The 18,016-nt window shown below is 51.3% G+C and overlaps 1 protein-coding gene across 10 annotated transcripts in view; it reads right to left on the minus strand.

The window, feature by feature from the left end:
• Nucleotides 1–18,016, minus strand: part of ASTN2 (astrotactin 2) — a 471,703-nt gene that overhangs the window by 321,679 nt on the left and 132,008 nt on the right. For all 10 annotated transcript variants that reach the window (XM_064171672.1, XM_064171662.1, XM_064171667.1 and 7 more), the window contains one exon: nucleotides 15,563–15,947. In XM_064171672.1, coding sequence (XP_064027742.1) covers nucleotides 15,563–15,947 — 385 coding nt within the window. The remainder of the gene's footprint in view (nucleotides 1–15,562; nucleotides 15,948–18,016) is intronic.

An 18,016-nucleotide genomic window follows, 5' to 3' on the forward strand; every position in this document is an offset into this window, starting at 1 on the left:
CTGGTTGATTGGCCAGGGCTGGGTGCTAGGTTGGACTGGATTAGCTTGGAGCTCTCTTCCAACCTGGTTGATTCTATGATTCTATATCAGTGCTTGGGATTGCCCCAACCCAAGTGCAGGACCTTGCATTAAATGATCTTAAAGATGATCTAGTTCCAACCCCACCCTGCCACGTGCGGGGACACCTGGCACTAGCCCAGGTTACTCAATGCCCCATCCAAATTGGCTTTGAACACTTGCAGGGAAGGAGCATCCACAACCTCCTTGGGAAACCTGTTTCCTGCAATGCAGACTGCTCTAAGCCATCCTAAAATGAACCCATGCAGGGCAATGTCACACATGGCACTGCTCACTCTACTGCAGTTGGCCCTCAGCCCAAGCTTTGGACACTGAGTGAGGGAAGATCATTCCTGCTCCAAGAAGCTCTGTAGTCCAGAGGGATTTGGGGATTTGAGAGCCCAGAACCATTTTGCTAACCAGCTTGTATTCCATTCTGACTTACTTTCTTTTTTTCTCCTGGCCCTTTTTGCTGAGTTTTAAAATAGAGAATGTTATACTTTATTTTTTTAACAGAGGTATTAAGAAGTAGATATTAATATATTAATAGACTATTATATCCATTAATAAATCTCTTGCTATAAAAAGATTTTTGTACATAAAAATCTGATCTCAATTGCAAATTAGAGGGGGGAGGGTAGCAGAAGAAGAGATAAAACTTCGAGACATCTCCTTTGAAGGAAACTTAACAAATGTACTTTCCTCTTTCATACATTCATGAGATGACTGCTTCCCCTCCCCGTTCTCCACCACCCTCAGCTCTGGGCTTGGAGCCAGCACAGTCCTTATCTGGTATGAGGCAGGGGGGGGAAAAAAAAGCAACACCCTGATAGAATCAGAAGTTTCAGTAGTTTAACAAATCTGGAAAAAAACCCAACGTTTTTCCTTGGTTTTTAATAAAACTTGGGGTGCATGAGAGGGCAGAGGACTGTCATAGAATCAACCAGGTTGGAAGAGACCTCCAAGCTCATCCAGCCAAACCTAGCACCCAGCCCTAGCCAATCAACTAGACCATGGCACCAAGTGCCCCAGACAGGCTTTCCTTGAACACCTCCAGGGATGGTGACTCCACCACTTCCCTGGGCAGCCCATTCCAATGCCAATCACTCTCTCTGCCAACAACTTCCTCCTAACATCCAGCCTAGACCTCCCCTGGCACAACTTGAGACTGTGTCCCCTTCTTCTGTTGCTGGGTGCCTGGAAGAAGAGACCAACCCCACCTGGGTACAGCCTACCTTCCAGGTAGTAGCAGACAGCAATGAGGTCTGCCCTGAGCCTCCTCTTCTGCAGGCTGCACACCCCCAGCTCCCTTAGCCTCTCCTCACAGGGCTGTGCTCCAGGCCCCTCACCAGCTTTGTTGCCTTTCTCTGGACACCTTCCAATCTCAACATCTCTCACGCATAGCAGATGGGGGATGAAGACCTGCACTGGTTCAGTGTCCTGCAGCTGGGACGTGAACCCAGGGGAGCAGCAGGACACCCTATGACTCCTCTGACCAGGCACCAACTTTGCTTTTCCTCTTCATTGCAAAGAAATTCTTCTTCATTTGCCACTCTTCCTCATCTACAGAGAGCAGGAAACACTCTCTGCAGCTCCTCTCCTCGCTGCAGCCTGGTGAGCTGCTCCTTAAACTGGCAAGACCTGGAGGAACCAGCAGCCCACCGTGAAGAAGGCATCCAAAGCTGGAGCCTGCAGCCATTGCCAGCCAGCACTGACTACCCTGACCCTTCTTCATCCTCTCTCCAGTCACGGCGCTCCATCGCTTCCCACCTAATTGCCTCCACTCATGTGTGCAAACCAACCATTTACTGGGAAATGCCACAGAATGTTAATTTCCTGCAGGACTGGGTAATTGCAAAACACTTCCAGGTTTGGGGTTTTGTTGTTGTTGTTTTAACTCTAGGAAATCACACAAAACGGGTAAGGGTTGTATTAACAGCATGGCTTCCAACTCCAACCACAATCACAGCCCCAGCCTCAGAGTTATTTGGCACCTCACACTTTCCCAGCCTTCCTACCTGCCCCCTTTGCCTTCCCCCCCCCCCACGCTGCCACCTTCCCATGTTGCTAATTAAGATAATGCAGTATAATTATAAACACATTGCAAAAGACCAAACACATAAGAGCCTCCCTCCAATGCTCCCTGCCTCTGCCTCACATCTTCACCTTATGTGAGCATCCTGCACAATCTGGGCTGCCACCAGCTGGGGTGGATCTGCCCAGGAGCTGGTTCTGATTGGGAAAGCCTCAGCTATTCTATGGGGCAAAGATTTGTCCTGACATCTACAAGACATTGCAGATGGGAGTTGTGCAGCCTGGAGAAGAAAAAGGTTTCAGGAAGACCTTTTTGTGGCTTTGCAGCACTTAAGGGAACCATAAAAAGATGAGGACAGACTTTGGAGCAGGGCCTGTTGTGACAGGACAAGGGATGATGGGTTTCATGGAATCAGCCAGGTTGGAAGAGACCTCCAAGATGATCCAGTCCAACCTAGCACCCAGCCCTAGCCAATCAACCAGATCATGGCACCAAGTGCCCCAGCCAGGCTTGGCTTCAACACCTCCAGGTACAGAGACTCCACCACCTCCCTGGGCAGCCCATTCCTATGCCAATCACTCTCTCTGCCAACAACTTCCTCCTAACATCCAGCCTAGACCTCCCCTGGCACAGCTTGAGACTGTGTCCCAAGGAAGGTTTTTTTTACATCAAGAGAAGTGAGACACTGACTCAGATTGCCCAGAGAGAGATGCCCCATCCCTGGAAATATTCCAGGTCAGGTTGTTTGGGGCTCTGAGCAATATGCTCTAGTTGTAGATGTTGACTGCAGTGGGGTTGGACTAGATGACCTTTAATGGTCCCTTCCAGCTCAAACCATCCTATGATCTGTCTCTTTACCCCATTTCTCCTTCTGCTTTTCACTATGGGATGGTGTCACATTACCCCACATCACATCACCAAGAACATTCAGGCCACCATAGACATCTGCTCCCCACTGTCTCCACTGCAGTAAACTTGTTCACTTCACCTTTGTTTGTGAGGCACCAGCACTTTTTTGCTTGTGCAGCAAGTGGAGAGGAGCAGGGCAGATGGGCAGGCCCTCAGCAGCAGCTAATGCTCCTCAACTTAGACAGTAATTGAAAAGTTAAATAAGAAGACTCCAGAGGAAGCTTCCTGATTTGGTGCTAATGGGAACATGAAGCAGCCTGGGCTAATGTTGCGTGGAAGAGAGTAAAGCTTGAGAGCACAGCACTGACCTCCAGCTCCCTTCTCTCCACTGCCTATCTCCTACAGCTCCACAAACCCAGAGGAATTGCCCACAGAGCCAGGCAAGGGAGGAGCAAGCCCTGTCCCCACCTGGTCAAAGAAAGGCAGCTGGGGGGATGAACATGGAGGCAGCAGCACTTTGCCACCTGTAAGGTGAATGTGAGCAAGTCCCACTGTTCCCAAGGATGGACACAGGCAGGGCAGGGCTCTGGAAACAGTGACGGACAGCAAACATCCCATGTTAGTGGGGAACATGGCACAGCAGCCTCTCTGCAGCCTCGACCACCACCCAGCTCCTTACTCAGCAGTGTGACCTCTCTGCAGCCTTAACCACCACCCAGCTCCTTACTCAGCAGTGTGGCCTCCCTGCAGCCTCAACCACCACCCAGCTCCCTGCTCAGCAGTGTGACCTCTCTGGAACCTTCATCACCACCAAGCTCCCTGATCAGCAGCGTGCTGCAGCATAAACGTTCCTCAGAAACAAGATTCCCTTCACCCTTTCCATGGACACTGTGCCATGTCACAGAGAGAACAAGAGAGAAGCATCAAGCAAGAGGAGAAGTGCAAACCATCAAACCCCAGTAAAACAATGGGGCAAAGGAGCCTCAGCCAAGCACAACAGGAAGGAACAACCACCTCCCACAGCAGGAAGCATATGGGTGCAGGCAGCAAGCAGGAAGAAAAGAGTTCAGAGACAATTTTCTGGGATGGGTGGGCAGAGACCAATGGGATGAGATTGAAGAAGGCCAAGTGCAGGGTTCTGCACTTTGGCCACAACAACCCCAAGCAGAGCTACAGGCTGGGGACAGAGTGGCTGAGAGCAGCCAGGAAGAAAGGCACCTGGGGATGCTGGTAGAGAGTAGATGAACATGAGGCAGCAGTGTGCCCAGGTGGGCAGGAGAGCCAATGGCATCCTGGGCTGTACCAGGACCAGTGTGGCCAGCAGGACAAGGGAGGTTATTCTACCCCTGTACTCAGCACTGGTCAGACCACACCTTGAGTGCTGTGTCCAGGTCTGGGCTCCTCAATTCGAGAGATGTTGAGGTGCTGGAAGGTAACCAGAGAAGAGCACTGAGGCTGGTGAGGGGCCTGGAGCACAGCCCTGTGAGGAGAGGCTGAGGGAGCTGGGGGTGTGCAGCCTGCAGAAGAGGAGGCTCAGGGCAGACCTCATTGCTGGCTACAACTACCTGAAAGGAGGCTGTAGCCAGCTGGGGCTGGTCTCTTCTCCCACACAAGCAGCAACAGAAGAAGGGGACACAGTCTCAAGTTGTGCCAGGGGAGGTCTAGGCTGGATGTTAGGAGGAAGTTGTTGGCAGAGAGAGTGATTGGCATTGGAATGGGCTGCCCAGGGAGGTGGTGGAGTCACCGTTCCTGGAGGTGTTGAAGCCAAGCCTGGATGAGGCACTTAGTGCCATGGTCTGGTTGACTGGGCAGGGCTGGGTGCTAGGTTGGACTGGATGAGCTTGGAGGTCTCTTCCAACCTGGTTGATTCTATGATTCTGTCAGGAGACGACCTAGAGCCAGAGGAGCCCTCAGAGGGCCCAGGCTATCAGAAGCAAACCACTTCCAAGCCAAGCACAGCCAGAGCCCGCAGGACTCTGCAGGTGAGCCGCAGCAAACGCTGTAACTCAGTGGGGCCGTCAGGAAGGATTGATTTGAAGCACCTTGTTAATAAGATTCCTTTCCTGCTGGTCCTTCGGGTAGGACACTGCCTAATGATAAATGGGGCTGGGAGGTGCCTGCAGACCTAATATCAGTGCAGGTGCCTGGCCTCGATTCATCTTCCTTAGGAGCCAGCTGACAAAAGGAACTGTCTCGGTGCCGTAGCCAGGTAGAACACAACCAGTGGGAAGAGGATATGGAAACAGAGCAAAGAGCTGGGGCTGCAGCTGCCCTCCCTCATCCTCACCCCATAAATCCATGAGCCTGGGACAGAAGGGTGGGGAGAACGTTGAGCAGAGCTGCAATGCTGCTATAAGCCAAGATGAAGAAGTGCTGAGCATTGTGGACAGAGACAAACCTATCACTCTCCTACAGGCAACAAGACCTGGACTGGCCTCAGCCCTGAGCCATGCGTCCCAGGGGCTGCCCAAGTGCTCAGTACATCCATACATTTCCAGCAGAAATGGGCAACATTGTGGGGTTGTTTCCCTTCACTCCAGACCCCACACCCTCTGCAGTGACACCCAGTGACAAGGCAAGGGGCAATGGGCACAAACTGGAACCCAGGAGGGGAAGGAAAACTTCTTTCCTGTAAGGGTGCCAGAGCCCTGGAACAGGCTGCCCAGAGAGATTGTGGAGTCTCCTTCTCTGAAGGGATTCCAAATACACCTGGACATTGCAATCCTGGGCAACAAGCTGTGGGTGACCCTGCTTTAGCAGGACAGTTGGACTAGATCTCCAGAAGACCTTTCCAACCCAGGATCACAGGATGTTAGAGGTTGGAAGAGACCTCCATAGATCATCGAGTCCAACCTCCCTGACATAGCAGAACCACAGAATCTAGCTCAGGCTGTAAAGGAATCACCATCATAGAATCAACCAGATTGGAAGAGACTTCCAAGCTCATCCAGTCTAACCTAGCACCCAGCCCTGTCCAATCAACCAGATCATGGTACTAAGTGCCCCAGCCAGGCTTTGCTTGAACACCTCCATGGACAACGACTCTGCCACCTCCCTGGACAGCCCATTCCAATGCCCTTCTCTGGACATGTTCCAGTATCTTAACATCTCTTTTGAATTAAGGAGCCCAGAACTGGACACAGTGCTCAAGGCGTGGCCTGCATCCAGATAGGGCTGAAAAGTCTCCAGAGAAGGAGTCTCCACAACCTCTCTATGCAGCCTGTTCCAGTGTTCTGTGACCCTTAGAGCAAAGGAGTTCTTTCTCGTGTTGAGGTGGAACTTCCTGCTCTGTAGTAATGCCTCCCCCTATGCTGGGATTCTGAGATTGTTTCTGAAGTCAGGCTGACCAGGACCAGTGGAAGATTTTTTGCTCCATGCTGACACCATGGAAAGACAGTCCTGAGCAGTGCTGAAGCTCTCCCAGGTCACAGATTGCACCAAGTTGTAAGGGACCCTCAAAGGACATCTTGTTCAATCTACCCTGCAGTAAACAGAGACATCTCCAGTTAGATTCATCTGCCCAGGGCCACATCAAGGCTGATCTGGAATGTCTGCAAGGACTGGGCCCCCACCTATTCCAGTATCTCACCACTCATTGTGCAGAACTTCCTCCTCCTGTCCAACCTAAATCTCTCCTGCTCCAGTTTCAAACCACAACCTCTCATCGTTGCACTACAGGTCCTCTGCACTGCACGTAAGACAGCTGCAGAATGCAACCCAGCAGAGAAAGGCAGGAGAGAGCAACACAATTAAGATTCACCAGGGTCTCCCAGAGGGAATAAACAGCCATTGGGGTGGGGGAGAAAAAAAAATTATCTCCAAGCTAATCCTGGTCAACAACTGGCCTACAACCCAGCTATGCCTTAAATAATGCAGAGCTTTATCAAACATTCATAGAGCTGCACAAAGTGATAAACAATGCACGCCTGGCATTTATATAAATATAGTTCCTGATGGCTTGTTTTCCTTGGACAGCCAAAACTTCACAGCTTATCTTCTGTGTGCTTCTGATTTTGCCTGGAGGAAAAGCACTTTGGACATTTGGGAAATCAGGGTTCCTGCAGATGAAACTGCTGTGACATCTCTACCAGGCATCAGCAGCCCCACAAAACTCAGTGAGAGCCCACACTGAAAGCTGCTGCTGACTTGAGGAGACACAGGTCACCCAGCTGGGGTTGGCTGGTATTTCTTCTCACAGTGGATGTCATGAAGCACTGGGGTGAGATCAGCCCTTCAAGCCTTACAGAGTGGTGATAGACTTGCAGGACTTAACAAAACTACCACCATTTGAGGCTGCTCAGCAAGACACTGGCATACTAAACCATCCCTTTTCTCATCCACTCCCTACAGCACCATTAGAAGCCACTTTTCCATCTGCTTCTTCTCCACCCCTGTCTCCTGAAATCAATGAGCAGGATATAATGAAAGGAGGAGAGCAAAATGGGAGAACAATGCCAGAAAGCCCAACCTACCAGCAGCTTTTTCTCAACAGCAACACTTGCTGTGAGCCACAAAGAACCCTGGCTGAACAGATATGTTTAAGTCTTAACTAGTCATTAATAACGTGCCAAGGGAGACACAGGACCAGAAGATGTCACTTGCCACCAGAAGATTCCCCATTCCTTCTGAACTGCTGCTGGAGGAAGGTTGAATGTGGCCATGTGGCTGTTTTCAGCGGTGCCCAGTGACAGGACAGGAGGCAGCAGGCACAAACTGGAACTCAGCAGGCTCCACCTGAGCATGAGAAACTAATTGGCTGTGAGAGTGCTGAAGCCCTGGAGCAGGCTGTCCAGAGAGGTTGTGGAGTCTCCTTCTCTGCAGAGACTCCAAACCCACCTGGGTATTGCAATCCCAGGCAACCTGATCCAGAGATCTCTTCCCATCTCTGCCATGCTGGGATTCGGTGGATGTTACTGGGAATGCCTCCTGGGCATGCTCCCACACATCCATAATGCTGCATTAGACCATTTCCTTATGGGGTGTAAGGGAGGGGGAATATGTCCCTCAGGACCACCAGGCCAAGAGCCCATCAGTCCCTCCCACTGTGCCAATGGGGACAACTGAAATTCAGGAGGGAAGCAACCAGTTTGGTATGATGAGGTGATCAAAACAAACCTAAAACTCTAGCCTGGAAGCTCTCTGTTCAGAGCTCAAGAGGCAATGAGTGCATTAATTTGGAGTGTTTATTTCTCTGGAAAGCAGAGCCTTTCCCTGGCAGCTATGGACATCTTCAAATCAACACTGAAGTCATAGTTGGCATCACCATAAAACTAAAGGACCCAACAACATATCTGCTGTAACACCTGCAATTGGGGACCCTGCACTCCTCATTAATGCACTCAAATCAGTTGGAATTAGGCAGATTGGACTTCAAGACATGTTTCATTTCCTTAATAACTGGAGACACAAGCTGAGCATGTCCTTAAATGCTTTCCTGAACTGGGACCCAATTCATACCCTGGTGGACCCTCTTTATTCCTTTAAAGCTGAAATTTGCAGCTGGGTATTCAGACAAGCATAGCAGACTTCAACAAAACCAAACCAAACCCAAACCCACTCTGCAGCAGCAGGCTTCATGGATACACATTTCCAAAGGTCTCTGCAAATCATGCAAGGAGTCAGCAGGGATTAGAGCCGGGGAAAGCTGATCACGTACAAAGAGGGTCACGATCCCATCAGGTCGCTGGAAAGAAGACAGAGCCCCAAGACACATCAGTTGCCAGCCTGATGTACTGTCCCATTTTAGCCTCCAGCCCCAGCAAATGTTAAGCCATCCTTTTATTTATTAAAGGCTCAGAAAGCCTCTGGTTAATGCTTGGGTTCAGGGTGGCCTTGCATCTGCCTACCCGAGGATGCGGCAGCTGCAGACAGTGGCTCCTAGCTCCAGCACGGGCACTAGGGATGGCTCAGGCCAGCAAAGATCTCCCTGCAGGCAGACAGCCACCAGCCTGGCCAGGCCCCAACGTCTCCTTGAGGATGCTGCAGCTTGGCTACAGCAATATCAGTCCAGTCACTTCACCTCTGTTGCCTGTGGGGTGTCCACTCCTCATCATGGAGGACACCATCATTGCCCTGCCCACTATGCAGGCATCACCTCTTGGCATCCTGTCTTTAGGCCTCACCTCCAGGACACTGAACAGCTCATGTATAACAAACAGAACTCCTAGGGCACACCTTAACTACCTGCCCTCCTCTTCCACATCTCAGCCCCCAAAAGGTCCCTTTACACAACCTCGACACCATGACACATGGCCACAGCTCTCCCTTACCTCTCTCCTCCAGAGGAGTCTTAACTGAGAAGTGAAGATGACAACTGAGATGTGAGCACTAGAACAGCTGCTCCAGCACTAGCGAGTGGCACACAAACCTGCCTCTCCTCATCACCAGGACCCTTCTCCTGCCTGCCTGCAGCTGTTACCTCAAACCTAAACCATTGGTCTCCTCTGCCAAAGCCATTCTCCTGCAGTTCTCCCAGACTGCATCACCAGAGTGGTTTTCAGGGAGGCTCTTGGGATCACAACCTGCTGACATTGCCAAGATGGTCAATGGCAAAGTGGAGCTGGATCTACATCTCCAGGTTCACTCCAGGTGCCAGAGCATATCTTTCAGGCACGCTCAACAGCTTCTTGCTATCACTACAGAGAAAAGCATCCATAGATTAAGCAGGAGAAAACTTCAGAGGTTTACCTAAGCTAACGCAGCAGGTGAAAAGAAAATCCAGGAGACATGAATTCAAGATTCTTGCACCACACCTTTGATATGCCTATGGTATTAATCATGGGTACCATCAGTAATAAGTCCTGTCTCCTGTCTAGACCTGGAGGCCATCCCCAGACTGCAGAGTCTGTGAAGCCAACACAAAAGCCTGCTTGAAAAGTTCATTTTTATTTTTTGAACATGAAAGAACCTGAGAAAATAAAGATGGGTCCTTTGTTGCAGGACTGGAATTGCAGACAGTCAATTTTCAAGTCCACAATTTATTTTCCCTTCACTTTTCACCAAGCAGAAGTCCTGCTTCTCACTGGTCCTGAAGAGAGTCAGTTTGGCAGAATCTCACTGAGGAAACCATGGGTAATTCCACACTCAGGACTTCTGCCTTCATGGACTACTTCCATCTCTGTGCACCCAGTGTGGGGGATGCAGCACTGCTACCTGCCACAAACTGACAGCCAGAGCCCTTCAAATGGCACTCAGCAATGGTTGGACTTGATCTTAAAGGTCTTTTCCAACCAAAGTGATTCTATGATGGAGAGATGCAAAGGGCTCCTGCTGCTCTGGGATGAAACCACATTGGTAAAGATGAGAGCCATGTATATTAAAAAATAAAAGCAAGTTAACAATTCCCAAAGGGCTGGAGCCTGAGGCCATCTGCTCGGGAAAGGCAGGAGAGCAGAAATCATCAGAATCATGGACTGGAAACTACCCAGAGGAGTGAGGACAGAAGCAGTGAGGACAGTGACATCACCTGCACAAATTGACCCAAATCTTAATGGCAGAACACTGCATACACAGAAGGATTGGGTTTGGACATGGGAGGCTTCTCAACAGAGACCAAGACCCCAGAGACTTCACACAGAACCATAGGACTTGGTGCCATGGTCTAGCCTTGAGCTCTGTGGTAAAGGGTTGGACTTGATGACCTGTGAGGTCTCTTCCAACCCTGATGATACTGTGATTTGAAATCCCTGAAGACCTTTAACTACCAGAGACCAGACCCCACACCAACAGCAGAGGACATGGTCCCCTTTCCACACCAGTACAAAAGGATCTCCTTGGCTCTTTAGGGCTGTTGCCTCCTTCCTCACTCCATTTCATTTTGTTATATTAACAACTCCCCCTGCTTTTCTCAAACTGCATCAGATTTTCCTTCTGCCTCACTGGTAGAGAGTAGCTGAACATGAGGCAGTAGTGTGCTCAGGCAGCCAAGAGAGCTAAAGGCATCCTGGCCTGAACCAGGAACAGTGTGGCCAGCAAGACAAGGGAGGTTCTTCTTCCCCTGTACTCAGCACTGGATAGGCCACACCTTGAGTACTGTGTCCACCCCTGGGCTCCTCAAGTCAAGAGAGATGTTGAGATACAGGAATGTGCCCAGAGAAGGGCAACAAAGCTGGTGAGGCGCCTGGAGCACAGCCCTGTGAGGAGAGGCTGAGGGAGCTGGGGGTGTGCAGCCTGCAGAAGAGGAGGCTCAGGGCAGACCTCATTACTGTCTGCAACCACCTGAAAGGAGGCTGCAGCCAGGTGGGGTTGGTCCCTTCTGCCAGGCAACCAGCAACAGAATGAGGGGACACAGTCTCAAGTTGTGTCAGGGCAGGTGTGGGCTGGATGTTAGGAGGACATTTTTGGCAAAAAGAGTGATTGGCATTGGAATGGGCTGCCCAGGGAGGTGGTGGAGTCACCATCCCTGGAGGTGTTCAAGCAAAGCCTGGATGAAGCACTTAGTGCCATGGTCTGGTTGACTGGAGAGGGCTGTGTACTAGGTTGGACTGGATGAGCTTGGAGGTCCCTTCCAACCTGGTTGATTCTATGATTCTATCTGGGCTCTGTGCAATGCCACCAGGTCAGTTTGTGCTCCTGCTGCAATTCTCATTTTGGCAGCCTTCCATTTTCCAGAGAGTTGGGGAGGATTTTTTTTTTCTTTCTTTTTTTCCCCTTTCCCCCAAGTCAAAACTGATTTTGCATAACAGTAATAATGTTAATGGCCCTGCACAGCACATCCAGATTACAACTGCAGCTAGGGAGAAATAAACATCTCATCTTTGCCCTGCTGTTTATCTACCCACAGCAGAGCCTGGTATCAGGTCAGAACCTGTAATTTCATTAACTTTATCACTCAGACACGCTTGTTGCTGGATGTCATTATTCAGCACATTGCTCCTGTGTTTTGTTTGTTCTGGGCTTCACTTCAGATGCTCCGGCACGCGCGGGAGCAGCCCTCCCATCTGCATCGCTGCAGAACGCTGCCTGAGACTTGGGGAGGTAATGTTTGGCTCACTGATCCATGTCCTGCTTGCCCAAAATCTGCAGAATGCCTGCACTACTCAAGCTCCTGAGCAGGGAATTTGCTTCCATTTTGTACGTGGCAGTCAGAGACTCACAGAATTGTTTTGGTTGGAAAAGCTCTCTAAGACCATTCGGTCAAACCATTGACCTGACACCACCGTGGTCATTAAACCATGGCCCAAAGCGCCATGTCCACACATTTCTTGAACACCTCCAGGGACAAGGACTCCACTACCTCCCTGGGCAGCCTGTTCTCATGCCTGACCACTCTTACAGGATTGATTTTTTTTCCTAATACTCAACCTAAACATCCCCTGGCACAATTTTAGGCTGCTTCCTCTTGCTCTACCACCTGGTACTTGAGAGAAGAGATCAACCCCCACCTCACTCCAACCCCCTTTCAGGGAGCTGTAGACAGACAGGTCTCCCCTCAGCCTTCTCTTCTCCACACACCCCCAGCTGCTCTTCACCGGACCTGTTCCCCCGACCCTTTCCCAAGCATCATTGCCTTTCTCTGGACATGCTCCAGCACCTCAACATCTCTCTTGAATTAAAGAGCCCAAAACTGGCCTCAGAATATGAGGTGTGGCCTCACCAGTGCCAAGTACAGAGGCACAATCAGTTCCCTCCTGCTGGCCACACTATTGCTGATCCAGACCAGCATGCTGTGGTCCTTTCCTGGCCAGCTGAGTGTACTGTTGTCAAACGGTGCCCCTAGGTCCTTCTGTGCTGGGCAACTTTCCAGACACTCTGCCCCAATCCAATTCCCTGTCCAACTCAATGCATCCAGAAACTCCATACAAGGAATAAAACCCCCACACTCTTCCTCACAGAACAGGGATCTGAGTGTATGGCACGAGATGCACAGATCCCAAATGATGGGAAGTTGCTGCCACCAGCAGAACAGACACCTGCAGATCAATCACTGCCTGGCACAGGGGGCAAGGAGCAAGCACAGGCAGGTGAAGGGCGAGCTGATATGCTCCGTCTCCATTGGATTTGCCATCCCTGGTAATTAATGCGGGGAAGTGACACTTGAAAGAGCCTCCCATGACAGCCGCAGTGACAACACCGTTTGAGGCCTGCTGACAAGTCCCAGCTGATGTCTTATCACAATGTTACACTGCAAGAGCAGCAAGGAGAGCTTTTCGCCCTTGGGTGCTGATGGATTCCCTGAGATGTGGGCACTGCTTGTCACCCAGCCCTGGTGATCACACCAAAAGCTGTCAGCTCTGACTGTGCAACCAGATACAGGGTGAAGGCTGACCCTGTCCTTAAACTAGGGCAATGCTTATCCTTGGAAATGTTTAAGACCAGCCCGGGTGAGGCTTTGAGCACCCTGGTCCAGTGGAAGGTGTCACTGTCCATGGCAAGGGCAGGGGCAAACTGGATAATCTTCAAGATCCCTTTCAACTCAAGCCATTCTGTGACTGCAGCTGGGCTTCCCTTGATGCAGCTCTCTTCAAACCACCTGTGAAACTGTGCCTGAACAGAACTGCTTTCTGGGCCCCGGGGATCTCTAGATACACAGCGTGTCTGCTCACACCAACTGCAGTTCCTCCACCCCACCTGCCACATCCCTGTGGGAATCCTGGCTGCATCTGCTGCTCACAGGCATGTCCAGCACCTCCTCAACCACTACATCTCCAAAGCGTGTGCTAACTAGGTCAGAGAGCAGAGCCCACGACCTAGAGTCATACTTGTAGTCTAGAAATCCTAGATCTGACCTACAACCACCTTGACCTTTGCAAGCCACGCTCTGACCAGCTTCAGCAGTGAGGAGCAATGAACATCTACCCTACCATAGCATGACTCCTTCAGCAAAGCCACTTCCAAGGGGCAAACATGCACATCCAGGAGGACACACACTGTGAACCAGCACAGTTTGGAAGGATCAGCCCAGGCAAGGCACAAACCTGCCTTGATCCAAGGTTCAAAGCCTGACAGCATCACGAGCTGAACTGGTGGGAGTATTTCTGAACATCTCTCACAGCCCAGGGTAGCCTTGGCCCTGCAGGCAACTTGCAGCCCCAGCTTGGGAGGATTTTTTTCACTCAGTGTGAGAAGTTCTTTATTGCCAATTCCTGAAGCCCTTGGATAGTTTAATATTCTGCCCTAGATCTTGTTTACTATTATGTTTGAAAAGGACTGAAATGCAGTTACTGCTGTCTTCCCTGCTCACACAACTCTAAATAATTTATAGAAAAGCAAAACAAAGAAGAGAATATGAAAGAATAAAAGAAGTAGCTGAGTTAAGATCTATGAAGGCTTTCATTTGCTCATTCTCACTGAGCAAAGGGCTGGGGAAACATCTCTTAACACCATGGGCCAGGCATACACAAAGGGGGATGCCAACAGGGTTGCTCAGCTCAGCACTCGAGGATGGCAGATGGACTTCTGGGCACCTCTATGTTTGTTTGAGCAATGCTAACTGTCACTGTCATAATAGCTTTGTCTAAAAGGGGCAAGAGTAAAAAGCACTTTAAAGGTGGAAGAAACACAACCTCAGCCACCACTTATGACCATCACAAGTGCAGGAACCTGATTACACACACGACGCCCCAGCTGGGCTTTCCCTGCTTCCACTGCCCAGAGCTGCGGTCTCCTCATCAGTCTGGAAGTTTCTGTCCCCACACCCCTGCCACCGTGGGTGCTCTGACAGGCACCACTCAGTTTTTACGGGAATTCCACAGGCTCACAAGAGAGCGGCAGGGATGTTCCAGCACCAGCTCAAGAGTCCCTTCCCTGCACGGAACAACCCAGCGTGTCCCTCGCTCAGCCCAGCTGCAGTCACTCAGCAATTAGCACTAATGTACTTTGTTCATTCAAATGTGCTTCCCCGTGCCGCGCAGGTGAGCAACACCAAATGGCTCCTAACGACACTGCAATAAGCAGAGGTGGGTGGTGCAGCTTGCGAGACAGGCTCGAGAAAGGCAGGCAATCAAGTGTGCGTTAGCTGAAACGCTGGGGAAAGGGCTGCAAACATTCCCCCCCCCCCCCCCCGCCCCGAGGCATGCAGTTGGCCCCCTGCAGGCCATGGTCCCTCCAGCCCCCTGCACAGGCAGGGGGACAGCACCTAAACCCTGCCTTGCTCCTCTCAGCCACACTTCTCCAAGTGCACAACCACACAGAGCTTGGAAGCTCAAATTTTGCTTGCAGGTAAGAGCTCAACTCGATAAAGAGTGGCCAGTCCAGGCTGCTTTATTCAGGCTCTTACTCTGGTCTCCTCTTACAGCTCCCGAGTGCTTCCAGGAGAGCACCAAGAGCCACCACCAGCACCTGTCACCCGCGATTTGGTCCTCTCCTACGGCACCTGAACCACCATTAAAGCACAGCCAGGGAATGCTGCAAGGTAAAGTCCTTGGAGCTGGCAGTGAGAGCTGCGGGATCACTGCTACGGTGCCTCGGGTTCCCCAGCACCATCTGAGGGTGATTCTTTCCTCAGGAAAGGCAGCAGTGGGGCAAGGTCTGCACACTACTTTGCAGACGAGTGCTAACAACTGGAGGGCCAAGTGCAGGGACTACAGAGGGGTGAGTCACCGCTTCTAGGTGACGCAGCACAGGACGGACACTCCAGCAGCGGATGGGGGGAGGGAAAGAGGAGAGAGCAAAGCCACTTACCTTTCTTTTCATAGTCAGGCTTCTCCTCGCCAGCCCGGCCCAGGCTCTCCAGCGTCCGTGTCACCTGGCTGCCGAACTCATCCTCCCTGGTGCTGGGCTCTGCCCGGCGCGGGGTCTCCTCCTCCTCCTCATCCTCGTAGTCATCCAGGATGGGGGTCTCACGGATGGGCACCCCAATGACGGAGTTGTGGGCCTGGAGGCGGGAGTTACGGAAGCTCTCCCGGGCCTGGGGGCCCAGCAGCACCGAGGGAATGTAGTGGATCTCGTGGGTGGCCTCCGTGCTGGCGCTCTTCTGCGGGATGCGGCGGCGCTTGTGCCAGCGGCGCTGGGCGTACAGAGCCACCATGAAGACCAAGAGGAGCAGCAGCAGCGCGATCAGCCCACCCTGCGGAGACAGGCAAGGGTCAGCGGAGGCACGGCGATAAAGGACGGGCCACGAGGTACGGAGAGCACGGGAGTGAGCGAGCAGACACCGTGACCGGCAGCTGCAGACCCTCCCCTGCTCCCTCCAAAGTACCTTCTCATTAACGCTTTATGAGCCACAGCTGGGTGGGGTCACGGTGCAGACACCTGCGCGGCAGGACATGAGGCACAGGTGGGGCAGAGTGCCAGAGGGAGTTTTTCAGTTGGAGACAGCACAGTGACAGCCCTGGCTCAGCTCTGCCCACTTTCCCAGGGACTTTGTTCTTACCACGCACCCCTTTGCCCCCCGTAGCCCACACCCACACCCACTGAAGTGGGCAAACTCCCCCTTCCATCCTGCATGGGGAGACGAGAAAGGAGGTAACCACATCCCACATCCCAGTTAGGAGAAAACACCTCATCAAAACAACCCAGCCACCAACCAGGGAGCAGTAAAGCCTCAGCAGAGACACACAACATCTCACACAAACAGCAGCGCTACAAACTGCACCACGCCACCAGCGCTCCCCTGGGCATGGCTATTCCAGCTCCATCATTTCTGCTGCTGATCTGCCAAAGGCTGCAACCAGACTTCAGCTGCAGACCTGGGGGACACAGCACAGCATGTTCCAGACCAAAACTTTTCACTGGAAAGCTCTCCTCTTGCCCCACATCCAAATTGTATTCAATGCAACTCCTAGCTACATCATCATATTAAAGCTATACCATAGAAAATAACTTAGCATAGGATGGTTTAGTGGGAAGGGACCTCAAAAACATCCAGTTCCTACCCCCTGCCATAGGCAGGGACACTTCCCACTAGAACAGCTGACTCAAGGCCTTATCTAACCTGATCTTGAACACCTTCAGAGAGGGAGCATCCACAACCTTCCCAAGCAACCTGTGCCAGTGTCTCACCACCCTCACTGGAAAGAATTTCTTCCTAACATCCAGTTTAAATCTCTCCTCTGCCAGTTTAAATCCATTTCTCCTCATCCTGGCATTACAAAACCTTGTAAATACTCCCTCCCCAGCCTTCCTGTAGCCCACTTCAGATACTGGAAGGCTACTGTAAGGTCTCCTTGAAGCTTTCACAGAATGCCAGGTTAGAAGGGACCCCAAGGATCATCTGGTCCAACCTTTCTACACAATTGTGCGGTTGAAATGAGCAGGTCAGAACCCTGTCAAAATAAACCTGTTCTGTCTAGGGGACTCTACTTCTTCCCCTGGGAGATGATTCCAGTGTTCACCTGTTCTCATGGGGAAACATTTCCCTCTGGAGGTGAATCAGAATCTCCCCAGTAGTAACTGGTACTCATCACCTATTGTCTTTTCACTGTTACTCCTTGTTAAAAGGGAGTCTCCTGATAGCCAGCCTTTATGTACTGGTCCATAATAATAATGTCTCCTCTAAACCTTCTCTTCTCCAGGCTGAACAAACCCAGATCTCAGCCTTTCACAGAATCACAGGAACATGCAGGTTAGCAAAGCTCCTCAGGATCACCAAGTCCAACCTATAACCCTACTCTACAAGATTCACCTTAAATCATATCCCTAAGCACCACATCCAAACCACCCTTAAACACATCCAAGGTGGTGACTCCACCACCTCCCCGGGCAGCTCATTCCAGACCCTGATCCCTTTCTCCATGAAAAACTTTTTTTCCTAATGTCCAATCTAAACCTTCCCAGCCTCATCTTGAGGCCATTCCCCCTTGTTCTGTCAAGTACCTTTGCGAAGAGACCAGCAGCAGCCTCTCCACAATGTCCCTTCAGGTAAATGGAGGCAGCAATGAGGTCTCCTCTTAGCCTCCCCTTCCTCCCCAGCTCCCTCAGTTGCTCCTCATAAGATTTATTCTGTAGGTCCCTTTTGCCTGTACAAGTCTGTTGGAGAAATTCTTGCTAGCAGAGCACGCAAGAATTGATAAACAATGAGCAACCCGTGCTGGGAATGTCCTTGAATCCATCTTGGGAGTTTAGATAGCAGGCACAGGGTAGCTTCCCCCCACATGCAGCTGCAGGGGGTGGAGTGCAGCTGCAGGTGGGCAGAGT

Source organism: Pogoniulus pusillus, chromosome 35, assembly GCF_015220805.1.
Source record: "Pogoniulus pusillus isolate bPogPus1 chromosome 35, bPogPus1.pri, whole genome shotgun sequence".
In the NCBI taxonomy this organism is placed as follows: Eukaryota; Metazoa; Chordata; class Aves; order Piciformes; family Lybiidae; genus Pogoniulus; species Pogoniulus pusillus.